The sequence below is a fragment of the Paramisgurnus dabryanus genome, chromosome 3 (genome assembly GCF_030506205.2).
Source record: "Paramisgurnus dabryanus chromosome 3, PD_genome_1.1, whole genome shotgun sequence".
Classification (NCBI taxonomy): Eukaryota; Metazoa; Chordata; class Actinopteri; order Cypriniformes; family Cobitidae; genus Paramisgurnus; species Paramisgurnus dabryanus.
In genome coordinates, this window is record NC_133339.1 from 42,778,947 (window position 1) to 42,798,361 (window position 19,415).

General features: G+C 42.7%; 1 protein-coding gene across 2 annotated transcripts in view; it reads left to right on the forward strand.

The window, feature by feature from the left end:
• kcnt2b (potassium sodium-activated channel subfamily T member 2b) overlaps positions 1–19,415 on the forward strand; it is a 127,858-nt gene that overhangs the window by 102,950 nt on the left and 5,493 nt on the right. For both annotated transcript variants that reach the window (XM_065263358.2, XM_065263359.2), the window contains 10 exons: positions 7,961–8,279; positions 11,128–11,233; positions 11,336–11,508; positions 11,872–11,943; positions 12,994–13,128; positions 13,210–13,321; positions 15,296–15,397; positions 16,042–16,125; positions 16,249–16,377; positions 16,576–16,915. In XM_065263358.2, the coding sequence (XP_065119430.1) occupies positions 7,961–8,279; positions 11,128–11,233; positions 11,336–11,508; positions 11,872–11,943; positions 12,994–13,128; positions 13,210–13,321; positions 15,296–15,397; positions 16,042–16,125; positions 16,249–16,377; positions 16,576–16,915 (1,572 nt within the window). The remainder of the gene's footprint in view (positions 1–7,960; positions 8,280–11,127; positions 11,234–11,335; positions 11,509–11,871; positions 11,944–12,993; positions 13,129–13,209; positions 13,322–15,295; positions 15,398–16,041; positions 16,126–16,248; positions 16,378–16,575; positions 16,916–19,415) is intronic.

A 19,415-nucleotide genomic window follows, 5' to 3' on the forward strand; every position in this document is an offset into this window, starting at 1 on the left:
ACCCATGACCTTTTGCGCTGCTAACTGCATTCGTTCAACCACTGAACTATAGATTGTATATACTGTTTTAAACTGTGATTGCTGTTTTTTTTTAAATAATGAATCAATAGAATACAATTGGTCAAGTAATAATGTAATATGGGGACAGATCTAGTTTCGTTTTGGGTCAGTGACATGACATGCATATTTTTGCATTATTTACTGATACATTTATGATACATGACAATTTATTCTATAAAACATATTTAGTTTGAAAACATTTTCATTATTTTTTATTAATATAATGAATTTAGGTTTTGGTATCTAAAACTTCTAAAATGTCAGGCGGTGCAACTGTCCGAATTAATTAAGACAACTATTAAAATATATATTTTATGAAACATTTCCTATAAACAAATTTCACAAATATCAGACGTTTTAGAGATGTTGAGATAATTGAAAATCTTTTGTCTACCAAATTTGGGTTATCTTAAATGTCAGGGTGGTACAACCACAAACATGGGTAGGAGATCCGGGAATTCCGAGTATAAGCTTTTCGTCCATTTTGTTTGGGTGCCCCGTATCTATTGGCCGTGCGGGTAATCGTCACAGAGCGCAGCGCAAAAGTTAAACTATTTTGAACTTTGACCCTGGCGTGTTGCTCGACGCAAGAACAAACAGCCCTCGCGCGGCGCAAACCATTGAAATGAATGGATTTCCTAGCACAGCGCACACCGCGTCCTATGTGAAAGCAGCATTATTAAGAAGTGAACAAGTAGTAAACATAAAATTGCATCAGATCTTTATTTGGGGAAATGAAAAATAGCTACTTTTGTGTAATGAGTAGAATGGTACACTTTTTTGTCAGGTGGTACAACCAATGTAAAACAATAGTCATTAAAACTACATTTATGAACTTGGTTGCACATGCAAAAGTTTATACGGGCATCCAAGTAGAAGCCTGTTCCATGTGAATTAGTTGAAAAAGTCAGATGATGTTATTAGGAAGTAATATTGTAATTTGGTTGTACCACCTGACATCTCTTGAATGAGAAAAACTGTGAAAAAAATGCATTTACATGCATTTGAATGTTATTAAACAAACTAAGCACATTGTTTCTGATTCATAAATATGCATTGCATTCATTCATAAAAGATTTTTAAAGAATTATCTATGGGGCAGTTTCCAAGGAAGTGATAAAGTTAATCCAGGACTAGGTCTTAGTTATATTAGGACATTTAAGTAGTTTTTACACACATACCTTACAAAATAACAATACAGCTGTGCATCTTGAGACAAAACAATGGCACTGATATTATATATATGTTAAGATATGTCAATGCAAACGTTTTTTTTATTATTAGGCCGCTCAAACATGCATTTTATTCTGGGACTAGGATAAGCCCTGTCCGGGAAACGTCTCGGTTACGGATGTAACCCTCGTTCCCTGAAGGAGGGAACGGAGACGTCACGTCGTGACCGACGAATTGGGAACTCGCTTAGAGAGACCAATCTGCTTCGTATACTACTAAAACGCCAATGAACTTGGCATTGAGATATTTGCATAATGCTGGCGCCGCCCCGCCAGGTGCCTTTATAAGCAGCAGGTGCAAATAGGGAAATTAGCTTCTTTTCGCTGAGAAAGCCGGGAAAATGAGACCGGCCGATAAACAGCAGGTGGCAGCACCTGTGGCGACGGGACGTGACGTCTCCGTTCCCTCCTTCAGGGAACGAGGGTTACATCCGTAACCGAGACGTTCCCTTTCAGTCGGTCACTACGACGTCACGTCGTGACCGACGAATTGGGAATCCCTACCAAAACGCCACTAGGGGCTGACCTCTTCCAGTGTCTGCGTAAAGCCCTCCGGTTCCACTTAAGGAGGAGGAGATAGGTTTTAAGGCAGAAGGCCGGGCACTAGATGTTCCTTTAACCCCACAGAAGTGCCAGCGACTGGGAAGCGCCCTACCTGAGCGGGATAGGAACGCTGCGGAAGCCACCGCCCGTCTTAAGGGCTAATGGTGGGCGAAGTCAACCGTAGTTGAGGAATAAAGACAGCCGTGGCTGTGTAAGCAAAGCAGTGCTCTGCTAAGGGAAACGTGGGCTGGTAGGATTAACCCCACGGAAAAATACTCACAAAGGAACCCGGTGGGACACAATGTGGAGCCCGAGCCAGACACGTAGGTTCGCGAGGATACAGCTAGTGAAAGGCTGACAGCCAATGCTCCGCAACAAAGGCTGCCAAGGCAGCGGAGGAAGAACAATTCAAACCATTACGCATTTTTGTTCTGAAGGCCTTCCATACTGACACAGTTATGAAGCATCAGTTGGAGGCTGCAAGCCGACCTGCGAGACTGCTCTCCGTGCTCCCCCTGATGAGGAAAGAACACGAGAGGATACAGGCTCGATACGAACACTGTAAAATCTAGTGAACGTATTAGGTGTCGCCCAACCAGCAGCTCTACAGATGTCTGTTAGCGAGGAACCACGAGCTAAAGCCCAAGATGAGGCAACACTCCGTGTGGAGTGAGCTCTCAAATTAAAGGGGCAAGGAATACCCTGAAGATTATAAGCCAGGGCGATAGTATCAACTATCCAATGAGACATCCTCTGCTTAGTGACAGCTTTCCCTTTCTGCTGGCCACCATAACAAACAAAGAGCTGGTCTGAGGTCCTGAGGCTTTGCGTGCGATCCACGTAGAGTTGCAGTGCGCGTACGGGGCACAACAAAGCCATGGTTGGGTCTGCGTCCTCCGGGGGCAGCGCTTGCAAGCTCACCACCTTATCTCTGAAGGGAGTGGTGGGAACTTTGGGCACGTAGCCTGGTCTGGGTCTCAGTGAGACAGCAGGACCAAACTAAAAGCACGAATCGTCAACAGAGAATGCATGTAAATCCCCTACTCTCTTCATGGAGGCCAATGCTATCAGGGTCAGAGTTTTCATTGATAAAAACATCAGACTCGTAGACTGCAAAGGCTCAAAAGGGAGACCTGAAGGCTTCAGCACCATGGACAGGTCTCAGGAGGAAAGAGGGAGGGCGCGAGGGGTTTAGCCTGCGAGCGCCTCTTAAAATGAAATAATTAAATCATGCCGGCCAACTGATCTGCCGTTGATAAGAGAGTGATGAGCAGAAATAGCGGCGATATCAACTTTAATGGCGGAGGGACAGCCTACCATCTAACCTATGTTAAAGATATAAAAGCACAATGTTAATGGGCATTCTCTGGGGTCCTCGCGTTGCGAAGAGCACCGGGTGACGAAAAAGGTTTCTTTAAGCGCGTAAGCCCGTCTTGTGGACGGTGCTCGAACCGCGTCGATGGTGTTAGATACCGCTTGCGATAAATCACCTAAACCTTGCGCGCGCTCAACGACCATACATGGAAATCCCACAGGTCGGGGCGCGGGTGCCATAATGTGCCCCTTCCTAAAGAAAGAAAGTCTTTCCTCAGGGGAAATCGTCAGGGAGGGGCTGTCGCGAGGAGCATTAACTCTGAAAACCAATCCAGTACGGGGCGACTTATAAAAGGCTCTCCTCGTCCTGCCTGACTTTGCACAGTGTCTGCGCAATAAAGCTCACTGGAAGGAATGCGTATTTACGCACCCCCCGCGGCCAGCTGTGTGCCAACGCATCCACGCCGAGGCTGCCCTCGGTTAGTGAATAAAATAGGCGACAGTGGGTATCGTCCGGCGACGCAAACAGATCTATCTACGCACAACCGAACTTCTTCCAAATTAGCTGGACCGTCTGGAGGTGGAGTCGCCATTCGCCGGGGGCGCAGCTCGGGAAGCGCGTCTGCCGCTGTACTGAGCGAACCCGGGATGTAAATGGCACGAAGGGACCTCAGATGCTTCTGACTCCAAAGGAGGAGATGACGAGCGAGATGCGACAGGTGACGAGAGCGCAAAACCGCCTTAACGGTAAATAACGCAACAGTCGCAATGTTATTGGTGTCGGCTAATACATCCTTCCCTCGCATCTCCATAGCGGAGCGTACAAGTCCCAGATATACAGCGCACCGCTCGCGGCAGTTGGGGTGCTATGCACACCCCTGAGACTGCAAGCCCGTCATACGTGGCTGATCATCCCGTGCTGAGGGCATTGCAATATACAGAATGCCAGGAGACCCCTCAGGGGCATATCTTCTATCGAAATGCCGGGTCTACCACGGGGAAAAATTTAAATGACACGCAGGTGCAATGTTTACACGGTGTATGTCGGTGTGCCACGCTCTCCTCGAGACTCGATCGTAAGCCAACGCTGAAGCGGTCTCATATGAAGCAGCTCAGGCGGCGTCACAGCCGCAGCATGCTGTCATATGTCCAGGAGCTTCTGAAATTGTTTCAGAGGGACCGCGTACTTCCCTCGAATTAAACCGAGGCAAGTCAGAACTGACTGGTTGCGCGCTCTTGTTAAACACGCCAATTAGTCGATCGAGTCTTATTTCCATACTGAGAAAAAGGATCCTCTGCACGGGGCAAAGTTGCTCTTTCCCAGTCGACCTGAAGACTTAAACGAGCGAGATGCCAAAGCATTAACTCTCTGTGTTCGCGCACGTCTGCCAAGAACGGGCTATTATAAGTCGACGTAGAAAAAAGCAGAATGCGAACAACGCTCTCTCTCTGACATTTTAATGCCGTGACTAGCACATGGAGACACGGAGAGAGAGAGAGACAGCTCGAATGGTGTACTTCGTATTAATATGCCCACCCCACGACGCAGAGCGAAAAACGGTCTAAAGCGAGGGGAGATGGACACATAAAGTACACGTCTACAGGTCTAAGGCTGCAAACCGATCTGAATATTGAAATACGAGCCTCGGCGTTATCATCCAAAAAGAACACCTTCGTAGAGCCGGTGCGTAAATCAAATCGATCGTAACCCGCCGCGTATTTTGGGTACTATGAGATAAAGGCTGGAAAAACCCTATCATCATCATCTCGGTAAGAGGGACCGGCTCGAACATCCTTCGCCAACAGGATATCGACTTTTGCACGCAGTACATGTGCATCGGACGCTTTCACTACAGTGAAACGAAAGCCCGAATTTTGGGGTGTGCCGGATTCGTAACCGAGGCGGATCGTGCGTAAAACCCAACGAAACGGGCTGGGAACTGAAGCCAAGCACCCAGGCACCGTACGAGGAGAAATAACGACACTACCGAAGTACCCGCGGTGGGGCAGCGAAGCGAGACAGGTGGGACTGCCGGTGCGTCTGCTGTGACAGCATAAACATCTACAGTATGTGTGTGTGACACTGACCTGAGCCCGCTGAGGGTGACGGTCGTCTGGTCTCCTCTGCGGAGAGCGCAGACTCCGATAAGGGTGCTGGTGGTCCGGTCTCCTCAGCGGAGAGCTCGGACTCCTCAGGTCACCCGCTGGCGATAGAGGAGAGGTAGGGTGAGCTGGTGTGTGCCCGCTCACGGCTCTCTCGATCCTCTGGAGACCTGGAGAGGGAAGAGGAATGCACTCTGTGTGGTTAGTGGGTACCGGCTAAACAGCCGGTGGAACATATGCAAACCAAGGATTTTCCACCCGACCCTCTATCGGGGGAAGGAGCTCCATCTCCTGAAGAGTGATCCTCTGCCAATCCGGGTCGCCCTTCACTGGCCACTTAAACTCCCGATTTTCACGGGAAGCGGCTAAGCGGGCGGGGCGAGCTGCTGACGACCGGTTCCCCTGCGCTGCCGAGATGGGGTCCGAGGAGGGGAACGGAGGTGGTCGCCGCAGGACGCCGACGGCGAGAGGCAGACTGAGGAGCCGGCGTGGTGGACCAAGGGCAGCTCTGTTCCGCCGGGGCATGACCTAGGAGATCGCCTCAGTCTGTGCAGCGGAGCTGTACGACTCCCCTGGCTCGCCGAAGAGGCCGGTCTGTGAGACAGGAGCATTCAAGTTGTTCTCGTCTGCGTCCGTCATGTCAGCCAGACACAGCCAAAGGTGGCGATCTTGAACCACTGAGGTGGACATCGCACGACTGAAGGTCGCGGCCTCCCTGGTAAATCCTTTGTGAGCCTGCAGCAACGTTATTACGTGCAGGGCTGAAGCCGCCTCTCCGGCATGCCTGATGGGCAGCGTCCGTAACCGGACGACTGTCTACAAACACGGGAGGGAAGGGTTGGGTGGTCCCTCCAGGAACGCATCCCGCTCCACTGAAGGGGTCCCCGCCCTTAGCGGCTCCGTTGGTGAGGGAGGTGAGGGGTGAAAGCTGAACGGCCGGACGGCCGCAAATCACGTCAGCTCTTCGTGCCGTCGGGGAAGAAAGGCACAGGAGGAGAGGACCGAGAGGCCCGAGCAGCTCCGAAGTACCAATCATGTGGGCGGGACGGTTCGGGCGGAGAGGGGTTAACCTTTCCAACTCTACCGTCTCCGCCGCTCGCGGGCACGGCCGCCATCTCCGGAACGACTCTGCCTCGGAGGAAAAATGGACACCCCTCTGATGCTGCAGAAGTGACGGGACCAGAAGGAGGTCCAATGGATTCGGCAGACATCGTAGAATACGACTCTGCAGTCTCCACCGGAGCCTCAACCGGCTGAGGATGAGAAGGCCGGTAGGTGGAGGACGCATCCTCCGTCCTACTCAGCGTAGTGACGCGAAGGGCGCCTTGCGAGCGCTTGACAGCCGCACCATGGCGGCGTCAGCACTGCAAAGACTTGTTGCCAGCGTTCCCGTAGAAACGACAGTCGTCTCCGCAATCCAAGAGGGTTATGCTCTCACAGAGAGAACAGAAACTCTCCACGAACGCAGCCCCGGAGTGCTCGATGCCTGAGCACGAAGACAGCGCTCGTGACCGTCACTGGAACCCTTATACTTCTCGCATCCAAGATCGCACGGGCGAAAAGCTATCCTGAAAAGGACGCTGATCCCCGCATATACGAGAGAGTGGCTGCCTTTAACAAGGCACAAAGCTCTCTCGTATCACTCTTTTAGGGAAATTCACTCAGATGCTTAGTTGATGAGCGCACAGGAAGGCAACGCACACACTAAACTCAAAACAATAAACAGATGTAGAGCCGTGGAATAAGCGAAGCGTCCGCTGTGATACTGCTAGTTCAACCAACTTCAGCAATCAAATCCCAACAGAGTAAAGTAGCTTCTCAGTAGCAGATAAAGCCGGCTTTCGAAGCGAAAAAGCTAATTTCCCTATTTGCACCTGCTGCTTATAAAGGCACCTGGCGGGGCGGCGCCAGCATTATGCAAATATCTCAATGCCAAGTTCATTGGCGTTTTAGTAGTATACGAAGCAGATTGGTCTCTCTAAGCGAGTTCCCAATTCGTCGGTCACGACGTGACGTCGTAGTGACCGACTGAAAGGGAACCACCCCTAAATGTGTCATTGACCCGTATATAGATTTAAAATCAAAATATTTTATTGACAATATTTTAAACAGATACCATGTAATACTGTTATATAATCTATGGATCTCTCAGTGCAGTAATTTATACAGCTTGTTTTTTCTGCCCTACTGTGTGTAAAAATGTGAGAGAAAGATTTGTTTTAAATTTGACTTTTCCAACAAAATGCCCCATTATTGTACAATATCACCACCTAGTGAAAAGCACAGGAACTTATTTATGAATCATCTGTCTGCTTTTGGTCTCTAGTTTTAATAATGGCGTTTTAATAGTTCAATTTTGTGCATTTCTATTAAAAAACTAATTGGAACATGGAAGTACCTTTTAAGAAGTTAGGGGGTTGGATGGGAAGGTTTCAACATAGAAGATGTTATGCACATGGCATTTCACTTTTTTGTAATAATGTGCCCAAATGGATCTTGCACCATTAGTATGTTAAAGAGATAGTTTACCCAAAAATGACATTTCTGTAATCATTTACTCACTCTCATGTTGTTACAAACCTGAATACATTTCTTTGTTCTGATGACAGAATTTTCATTTTAGGGTGAACTATCCCTTTAAGAAAGAGTCAATTTCAGTTTTCAAGTTGTTTTAACTTCTGTTTCAAAGTCATTTTGTCATTTTACAGGCACGGTAGCCATAGACCTGCAGGACTCCAGTGACAGCAGTCCGGAGGGGACCGGCCCGGCTGTTTTGGGCAGCGGTCATCTGAGCAGAAGCGGCTCCAGGGCAGACGTTATGGGCTGTAACACTCTAGCGTTGCCCGCCGTGAGCGCCTCAGGAGAGGAGAGGAGACACAGCATTGCCCCGGTCCTGGAGGTGGTGGACGGGGTGCACAGTCCCACATTCGACCTGCTGGGAGACCAGTCAGAGGACGAGGGAGGAGACGATGGGAAAGAGGACGAGGGAGGGGAACAGAAGGGCCAGTGGTGGGGCGCTCACTGCGAGTGAGTAATAAAGTAAACAAACACAGGTTTTTTGTTAAAACCTTGACCAACTCTGATAGAAATGTATTTTCTCTCCATCTAAAGTAATAAGCAGAGGTTATGGTAATAAACAGTTCTGCCATAGATATCTAGATTATTCACCATATATAGCTACTCACTACATATTCACTTCTTATAGCTAGTTGAATGCAAAACTCATTGCATTCAACTAGTTTATTTTAAATATGATTTTGTTGTCAATTTTAGTCAGATTGCATGTAAAAAGATGAGACTGGGGTTTAGGTTAAAAAACTTCAAGTCTTTGTTGAAAGCAGTTTTCGCAATATTTCATTGATGCAAAAGATTTACAGAAAATACATTTTGGCACAATCTGTAGAGATATAAGCCAGATGCAGACAGCCATGAAAACAAAAGACATTTGAATTAAACTCAAAAACAGGGCTGACATAAAAAACCAGAAAAAACTGCCAACGTAGCTGACACCAAACAGAAACCCACAAGAGACAAATAAACACTACAACACAGAGACAACCCAACACTTTAAATGACTAGATTTGATATACTCCTCACATGGAATGAATGACAATGAAAACGTGTTTTCAGACCAGTGGATCATTTGCTTTGTTGCCAAACAGGAATTAAATTGTAAACAATGCTGTTGAATTTTTGTCTTGGTTTGGTTTGCTTTCACATGGCAACATTTCAAAACAAGTGTGTTAATGTGAGAGTAAAGTGTCATAGAGACAAGTTACTTAAGGGAAGTCGCCCCACTTGGCGGCCATGTTTACAATTCAATTCAATTGTATTTATATAGCGCTTTTCACAATTGTTAATTGTTTCAAAGCAGCTTTATATTAATAGATGTAGTAAAAGCATAGAAAAGCGAGCACAGTAATAATGTAAGGTATACAGTAAAGTAGTAAGTTAAGCCAAAGGTGGCGGACTGTCCAGGGGATGAAAACCCCCTAGGAGAAAAACCCTCCTGGCTAGTCCAGGAGGAAAACTCCTAGGAGGAGAAAAACCCCTGAGAGAGATACATATATATTTATATATCAACCCAGTCTCACCCCATTTCGTCAATATTTGACGACACTTGACCATTCGTCCTATGTTGACGTGAAGGGTATACCTTTCGCGTCATTTTTTGACGAACTGGGGACTTCAATACTATTACGTCCGTTGCATTCTCTTTCCTATTTTATTACCATTTGCGCGTCGGTTTAGGGTTAGATTTACATAATGACATCCCTACCCAAACCTAACTCTAACCCCAACGCCAGGTGACAACTGTTTCTAACCCCAACGCCAGGTGACAACTGTTTAATTTCGCGTACACTGTTTAATTTCGCGTACACTGTTTAATTTTGCGTAATCTAACCCTAAACCGACGCGCAAATGGTAATAAAATAGGAAAGAGAATACAACGGACGTAATAGTATTGAAGTCCCCAGTTCGTCAAAAAATGACGCGAAAGGTATACCCTTCACGTCAACATATGACGAATGGTCAAGTGTCGTCAAATATTGACGAAATGGGGTGAGACTGTGTTATATATATATAAGTACTATCGGGGTATGTGAACGGGTAAGCGAATTAAACTGGTTCCGCTGGTGGTCACTGGTCAGGCATCGACTGGGCATCTAGTTGAAGGACGGTAAGTAGATCAGTGGTGTAATGACCTTCACAGCTGCAGGAATTGGGTCTGTTTGTCTCATTGTCCTCAGGGTCGAGGACGAGACAGGGAGAGAGAAACAGAATCCTATTAGCATAGGGGCCGTTCACATGTAATGCAAGTGTCACACATTATAGTGGTTTAAGTCAGCTCGGTTCCAGACAGGCTAACTATTGCGGCATAAGTATATTACCCAGATGAGTTATGTGAGTGGTTTGTTCTAGACAACCTTACTATTGCGGGATAAGTACATTTAATGGACATTTTATGTGAATGCTTTGTTAAAGATGAATGTCTTAAGTTTATATTTAAACAACGTGGAAATGATAACTGCATCGGGCTAAAACTAGCAAAAAACACTTGCGTTGCATCACATAGCCTGGCATCGCATTGTCCCTTATGAAAATTAACTATGGTTTTACTACAGTTAAAAAAAACCAAAATTAATAAAAGATACAGGTTTAATATACAGGTTTGTGGCTCTAAATTTCAACTCCAACTCCTATGCAGCCCTAAACCAACTAAATTGACCAACTAAAACCTGGTCCACACTCTAATTGCCCCTACCAAAAAGTCTAAAGGCCATTGGATCTAACAAAGCTTTCACACAAAAAATAGCTGGCCTCCATTACCCACAGAAAACTTACAAAGGCCACGTTCATCCAAACACAAGAGACACGAGTTTAGTCATGAATTCAGATCATGAGTTTAGATCCTGACACCAGGCACAAGACCCAAAGTCACAAGAGCCTCAGGATCCAAAGCTTATGTTTAGACACAGAACATAGAGCTGTGGGTCCTTTCACAACAAACACCTACAACGATGACAGGACACACGCATAGTGAATACTAAAACAGGCATATTCTTACATGCCAAGAAGTGTCAAAACAATCCCAGGTCCCTGCTGACTTACAATTCATGACTACTGTGTCAGACTTCAACCATTTCAAAAAATCGACCCAATAAATAAAAAGTACCTGTCATTGTATCCAAGGCCGTGTATCTACCTTATACAGGAAAATGTATTAAGACTACTAAAAAGGTAGACATTGAGTCATTTTGTGTGCATCCGATGTTTAAGTTTTAGTCTGGCACTGAGGTTGCTGCTTCACGAGTGAGTTACCGTGTAGGCTTTGCTTTGAAACAATCTGTTTTTTTTAACTTTCTAAAAACAGATGGGTGAAAGGTTACCCACTGAACTCTCCGTACATCGGCAGCTCTCCTGCACTTTGCCACCTCCTGCAAGAGAAAATGCCATTTTGCTGTCTGCGTCTGGATAAGGTGAGTCTCTCCGAACCATAGAGATGTATTGCAGTTTCACAGCTCGCAACAGAGGTTAATCATCACAATAAAAACTATAAAAGTCAATGATTATTTTCTCAGGCTTGTCATCATATGCCCTACGAGGATGCCCGTTCGTACGGCTTCAAAAACAAACTCATCATCGTGTCGGCGGAAAGCGCCGGAAACGGCCTGTATAACTTCATTGTTCCACTGAGGGCTTATTACCGGCCCAGGAAAGAGCTTAACCCCATCGTTCTGCTACTGGAGAACGTGTGAGTGTCTCAAAGCAAGCAAGCAGATGTCGAGCATCGTTCATCATCTTATTTATCGCACATCAATGAGTTTATGACACATAATCATTGTATCTTCTGCAATAGAAAGCGAATACTGCGAGATGTGATTTCATATAATGCAATCAGATGTCGTAAAACTATCGACTATCATCTGTTTATCTCCTGACTGGATGTATGTTGAAGAGCATCTGCAGGCAAAATGTGATCATTTAGATGACCCAGAGCTTCTTTTTTTAGACTCCGGTCAGTTTAATACTAGGAAAGTGACATCAGAGACGGGTAATTGGGTTTGCGCCTTTTTGTCAAGGATTCTCAACATCTCTCTAATGTGTTGTTTGTTAGACCGGAGGCTGACTTCCTAGAAGCCATCTGCTGGTTTCCTATGGTCTTCTACACTGTGGGCTCCATTGACAAGTAAGGGAAAACTAAAAATATCATTAATGCTTTACTTGGAGACTTTTATGTAATAAAAATTTATTAAAAGATTTTTAATTTTTTAATTAAGTTTTTAGTTTTGAAATAAAAATGTTTGTGACACTGGACCACAAAAGCAATTGTAAGTAGCACGGGTATATTTGTAGTAGCAAAAGCCAAAAAAATACACTCACCTAAAGGATTATTAGGAACACCTGTTCAATTTCTCATTAATGCGTTTATCTAATCAACTAATCACATGGCAGTTGCTTCAATGCATTTATGGGTGTGGTCCTGGTCAAGACCATCTCCTACCACTCATGTCCACGACAAATTGGAAAAGAGGCTACAATTTGCACAAGCTCACCAAAATTGGACAGTTGAAGACTGGAAAAATGTTGCTTGGTCTGATAAGTCTCGATTTCTGTTGAGACATTCAGGTGGTAGAGTCATAATTTGGCATAAACAGAATGAGAACATGGATCCATCATGCCTTGTAACCACTGTGCAGGCTGCTGGTGGTGGTGGTGTAATGGTGTGGGGAATGTTTTCTTGGCACACTTTAGGCTCCTTAGTGCCAATTGGGCATCGTTTAAATGCCACGGCCTACCTGAGCATTGTTTCTGACCATGTCCATCCCTTTATGACCACCATGTACCCATCCTCTGATGGCTACTTCCAGCAGGATAATGCACCATGTCACTAAGCTCGAATCATTTCAAATTGGTTTCTTGAACATGACAATGAGTTCACTGTACTAAAATGGCCCCCACAGTCATCAGATCTCAACCCAATAGAGCATCTTTGGGATGTGGTGGAACGGGAGCTTCGTGCCCTGGATGTTCATCCCACAAATCTCCATCAGCTGCAAGATGCTATCCTATCAATATGGGCCAACATTCCTAAAGAATGCTTTCAGCACCTTGTTGAATCAATGACACGTAGAACGGCAAAACATATAGCATACTGGTTTAGAAGACCAACAAAACTTCCATTGGTGAGTAAAAAACGTCTGTTGTCCGCTGATCCTGTATCTGTTTTCACGTGTAGTTTAGACAGTCTTCTACGTTGTGGTGTGACGTTTGCTGACACCATGGTGGTGGTGGACAAAGAGAGCTCCATGATCGCAGAAGAGGATTACATGGCCGATGCCAAGACCATTGTGAATGTTCAGACACTTTTTAGGTAAGTCACTTCCTACATGTGACCGTGTTTCTGCCTGGTGCTGTTGCCTGACGAGATCTTTTTCCTCACTGTTTCTCAAAGGCTTTTTCCAGCTCTCAGTATTATAACAGAACTGACCCACCCTGCCAACATGCGCTTCATGCAGTTTAAAGTGAAAGACCACTACTCCCTGGCTCTCTCAAAACTGGAGAAGGTGAGTCGTGTATGAAGCACTTGTCCATTTGCTGTCCCATTTCTTTTATTTTACAGAAGAGGTGCTCAATCTTACTTCTGGAGATTTACAATGGCCTTCATGTGCTATTGGAAATATTGCAAATGAAAGTGTCCCACTCAAAAATTTGATTTAAATGGCCTTTCAAGTCGTATTTGAAACTGAGAAACTCTGAGATCGTTTTAGCAAAGCACTTGGTCATGACAGACGTTATTACAGCTTCAGAAGTAGGAAGTATGACTTTCCAAAAGCATGTGAAGCCAGCATACCTCTCTGAAAAACACTCCAACACACCTGCATGTCATTTTCAGCTGAATATGAGACTGTAATAAGCTGCTTCAATGTGCTTTAGAAGGATTGGACACGTGTTTTTAAACTATTTTTATTTTTATTTAATGTATATTGCAGTAAATTATTAAAGTAAATTATTAAGGTTACTGATAATGGCAGAATCACGATAGGTGTTAGTTCCCCAAAATTCCACATTTTGGTAATGGTCCGATTCACGATTTTACATTTCCTTTGGTGTGTAAGTGTGTATTAGTACATGTTAAAGATATGCAAAAGGTACAAACCCCAAAGGAAATGATGACGCGAGTTATCGTCTCCAACATAAATCTACTTCCTTGGACAGCAAACACACGGATGTTATGCAACAGTTTACTTCCTGTGATTGGCGATGTAGTAAAGACCGACATTATCATAATTCCTCCCGCTTCGGACTTACGGCCTGTAAGTTAACTCCTGTTAGTATTGCATTGTGAGCGAATCTCTCAAACATGGTATGGAGCGTCACATTTCCTGCTGACGTCAAAGGTATTCAGGCCAATCACAACGTACAGATTAGCTGGCCAATCAGGGACACAAATATTTTCAAAGCCTTGCGTTTCAGGAAAAGAGGGAAATCTGGAGCTAAAAAAATGAACGGTATGTGGTAAATATTGCGTCTCATTCACTAAGCATGCATACGCACAAATTTGTTCGTAAAATGTGCGTACGTACGTTTTATCTTACAAATCATGATTCAACAAAAACTTTCATACAATTTTTTTTTAATGTATGTAAAAACATAAGAACCACCCAGACCACACATGCACAATAATCTTTAACAAGGATAAAATATATAACACAGATATATATTATAGAGTTTTTTTTCTTTGCTCATGATTATTGCACACATGTGGTCAAACTTGTTCTTACGTTTTTACAAACATTTAGAAGAAATTTTAGTATGAACGTTTTTGTTGATTCATGATTTGTTAGTTAAAACGTCTGAACACACATTTCAGGAACAAATTTGTGCGTACGCATGCTTAGTAAATGAGACCCATTGTGTTTTTGAACCATAAACCACACGAACACATTGTATTATAACAAATACACAAAATAACGTTGTTTTTTGGGTGCACTTTAAATATGGTTTAAATGATTTAAAACTATTTTAGCCTTGCGTTACTTAGTATACCTATTAAATATTAAGATGAAAGAAATATTATGAATTTTTATTTAATTAATAGCTCAGACAAAAAAATAATTAGCTCTGGTTTGGGGGAAGTGCCCCCCCGGCCCCCCTCTCAAACTCATATGACATGGCTTTAAATGCATCAATGTCATAGTTTTGTCTCTGTTTTATTTTTATTTAATGTATATTGCATTATAAAGCTTACTGATAATGGCAAAATCATAAGTGTTAGCTCCTCAAAATTCAAAATTTTGATAATAAATATTATAATATTGAATAAAAAAATTTATTAAATTAAACTAAACATTTATTCATTTAGCAGATGCTTTTATCAAAAGCGAATTACAAATGAGAAAGCATTCAACATTGTGCCAACAAGTAAACAAAGCTATGTTGACAAGTAGGACCTCATGGGATCGAATAATGAAATGAAGAGTTTCAGGTCCTTTTTTGTAATTCATTATCTTGTTTTTTGCTTTGTCTGTACGCTGTAGAAAGAGAGAGAGAGAGGCTCCAACCTGGTCTTCATGTTCAGATTGCCATTTGCAGCAGGGAAGGTGTTTAGTGTCAGTATGCTGGACACTCTGCTGTATCAGGTAACACACAGTTCAAATACTGCTTCATCTTTCTATCTTTCAAAATAGTCTTTGAAGGGGAAGTCGAGTAAATGTAAAATTTTTTGATGATGTCCAAAATATATGCCCAACTTCACCCTGGACCAGTGGTTGAAGTGGTTCAAACTTTTCGCCCCATCCTGCCCCATGTGGGGGTTTATCCTTTGCATAAAACAATCACAGACTTAGAATTTGAATTAAACAAAACATATAAAATAATATTAAATTAAATTACAATGTAGTGCTATTTTAAAAAAAAGTCAACCCCTGCACCACCTCACGCCCCCGAGTTTGAGAAACACTGCCCTAGGCATTTACTTTACACAAAATATATAAAGGCTAAATAAGGGATAACTCAGTGTTCCTACATCACATCAAACTTTCACATCCAACGTTCACATATTTAGAAACATATTTCAATGCACTCTAAGATGAATATACAATATAATAGTCAGGTATTTAACTGTGATTGGGAATTGAGAACCCATGTGGAAATACAAACCGTTCCCATTTTCATTTACATCCAGATGTACAATATGTGATTGAGGTCTACTGAAACATTTATAAACACTTTTATTTAAATACCAATACGCACATATCTGCTTTTCATCTTTGGTGTGTTGTAGTCCTTCGTAAAAGACTACATGATCTCCATCACCAGGCTGCTGCTAGGTCTGGACTCGATGCCTGGATCTGGCTTTCTGTGTGCTGTGAGTATAAGCAGCCCATCACTAAACCCATTATAAGATCATTCCAGACAGCTGTTACCCAGATAGTATCTGAACGATAATGTCGATAATAATGATGGCGTAATGAAATGATCTTCTTTGCAGATGAAGATCACGGAGGAGGATTTGTGGATCCGTACTTACGGTCGTCTCTACCAGAAGCTGTGCTCCTCAACAGGAGACATTCCCATTGGGATCTACCGAACTGAAGCTCACAAACTCCCCGTCTCAGAGGTACATAAATAGCAAGGGCCATATGGGTCACTCTTGAAATCAAATTTGATTGTACTGTATTGTTCCAGTAGCTGAAATTGTGCAAAGGTCCTGGTTTCGATCCTAGAGAACAGGAATAACATTTTGACCAGGAATAACATTTAATATTATTGCTTTTATAGTCATGCAGATGATTTGTGATTATTTCGTTTTTCTCAGTCTCAGGTGTCTATCACGGTGGAGGACTACGAGGATACGCGAGAGCCCCGGGAGCCTCTGCTTTGCCGCTCCGGTCCTCACCGTAACTCAACCTCATCCGAACCGCCCTCATCCTCACAAGCCATGGACCACCCTCTCCTGAGGAGGAAGAGCATGCAGTGGGCACGGCGATTGAGTCGCAAGGGTGGGAGGAGCTCCAGTGGAACCAAGGGTGTGGGGAGCGCCGCCGAGCGCATCAGCCAGCAGAGACTCAACCTTTTCCGCCGCTCGGAGAGACAGGAACTCAATGCTCTGGTCCGCACCCGCATGAAGCACTTGGGTCTCTCGCCGTCTGGATTTAGTGAGTGTGCGATTTAGTGAGAACCAAGAGTTTTTAATATTTTTCCTATTTAAAACTTGACTCTTCTGTAGTTACATCGTGTACTAAGACAGAAAATTAAAAGTTGTGATTTTCTAGGCCAATATGGCTAGGAACTATAATCTCATTCTTGCGTAAAAATCAAGGACTTTGCTGCCATAACATGGCTGCAGCAGGCGCACTGATATTACGCAGCAGACTAAAATAGTCCCCTGCTATTTAAAGGTGACTATTTCAGGCGCTACGTAATATCATTGCACCTGCTGCAGCCATGTTACTGCAGCAAAGTGCTAAAAGTGGTACTGGTAACTCTAGGGGAGCTGAAAAATGTGCCTATTTTCAATCTGAAAAACTGATGCTTATGACATCCCTGGCATCTCCCTGCCCCTCCACTTTAAAATAATTGGCTAAATTTTTTGAGTGGCAGCAAAGTCAGCCAATCAGTAATGAGATTGCAAGTTAAACCAGTAGGGGGAGCCAAATAGGTGCAAAACCACCTGTTTAAAATCCCCCACCCTAATAAAGCTATCCCAGCTAACAGAAAAAAGTTCTAAGAACGTTTACTGAAAGTTCCCAAGGTTCCCAAAAACTTTCTGCCAATGGAAAAAGTGTCCAGTTTTCTTGACATTCTAAGAACGTTTTTGTGTTGTCTCAACGTTAGAGGAATGTTACATTTTAACATTTTTAAACGTTATGACAATGTCATGTTTTAATGTTCACACAATGTTTAAAACAACAACTGTTTATTATATTGACTTGTTTGACTGTTATGTAAATGATAGAGAAACATTGCATTTTATTATTTTATAAAACATTATTTCTGAATGTTCAGTAAATATATTGCTGTAGAAAACACAATTCACTTATTAGGTTTAGATGTTGATGTTTTGTTTAATTTTAAGTCACCATTATTGTGATTAGTGTTTGTTTTAGTTGGACTCTTGACTCTTTGCTTGCTAGTTTTTTCCCTGGTTGTGTTAACTTTGTTTGTGTTAATACACCACATTTGTTATGAACATGGAAAGTTAATAGTGTAATTCTGTGGTAGTTGGTACATAATTGTAAATATCATTACCTAATTAATTTACTAATCAAAAGTGTATTTTCTGTCAATAATGTAAATGAGATCCAGCACTTTCACAGTCGTTTGTCATTAAGGAGTTTTAGAAACTTAACACAAAAAATATCTGCTGTATAATTGGGACGCACAAACATCAAGAATCAGAAAATGAATCTCAACCATGGTGACAAATAATTTTTTTTAAATCATTATTTATCCATGCTGCAGTGCATGCTGGGATTCCTGAATGAGATTTGTAATTTGTTGATACCCAGCATGCATTGCAGCATGAAGTTTTTCATTTATTTGTCACCATGGTTGAGATTCATACTCTGATTCTTGATGTTTGTGCATCCCAATTATAAAGCGGATATTTTTTGTCCAAAGTTTCAAAAACTCCTTAATGACAAACTGCTGTGAAAGTGCTGGATCTCATTTACATTATTGACAGAAAATAAACTTTTGATTAGTAAATTAATTAGGTGATGATCTTTACCATTATGTACCAACCACCACAGAATTACACTATTAACTTTACATGTTCATAACAAATGTGGTTTATTAACACAAAGTTAATACAACCAGGAAAAATACTAGCAAGAAAAAGTCAAGAGTCAAGAGCCCAACTAAAACAAACACTAATCACAATAATGGTGACTTAAAATTAAACAAAACATCAAAATCTAAACCTAATAAGTGAATTGTGTTTTCTACAGCAATGTTTTACTGAACATTCAGAAATAATGCACTGAAAAAAAATTATTCATTCAATTTACTCAATTTTTTTAAGGTAAGTGGTTGCAATCAATTTATTTAAGCTACATTTAAACAAAAAAATAGTCAAATAAAATAAACTAAAAAAAATTTGTTCAAATGTATCTTAAATAAATTGATTGAAACCACTTATCTTAAAAAAATTAAGTAAACCGAATGAATATTTTTTTAAGTGTGTTTTATAACAGTTTTAAAATACTAAAATGCAATGTTTCTCTATCATTTACATACCAATCAAACAAGTCAATAAAATAAACAGTCGTTGTTTTAAACATTGTGTGAACATTAAAGCATAAAGTTTAAAAATGGTAAAATGTAACATTCCTCTAACGTTCAGACAACACAAAAACGTTCTTAGAACGTCAAGAAAAGTGGACACTTTTTCCGTTGGCAGAACGTTTTTGGGAACCTTGGGAACTTTCAGGGAACGTTCTTAGAACTTTTTTCTGTTAGCTGGGAGAGGTTTTTAGGAAGCTTCTAAGGCATTACAGACCCAAACAAAAACACTTTTGTCTACATGTCACATCACAGAACAAGGATAAATACCCTGTTCAATCATTCTGTCACCTTTAAGGACACATCCAAAAACTGAACATTTTTGCTCACCTACATACAGTAGTGGCAATTTTAATATCCTATAATAAATTA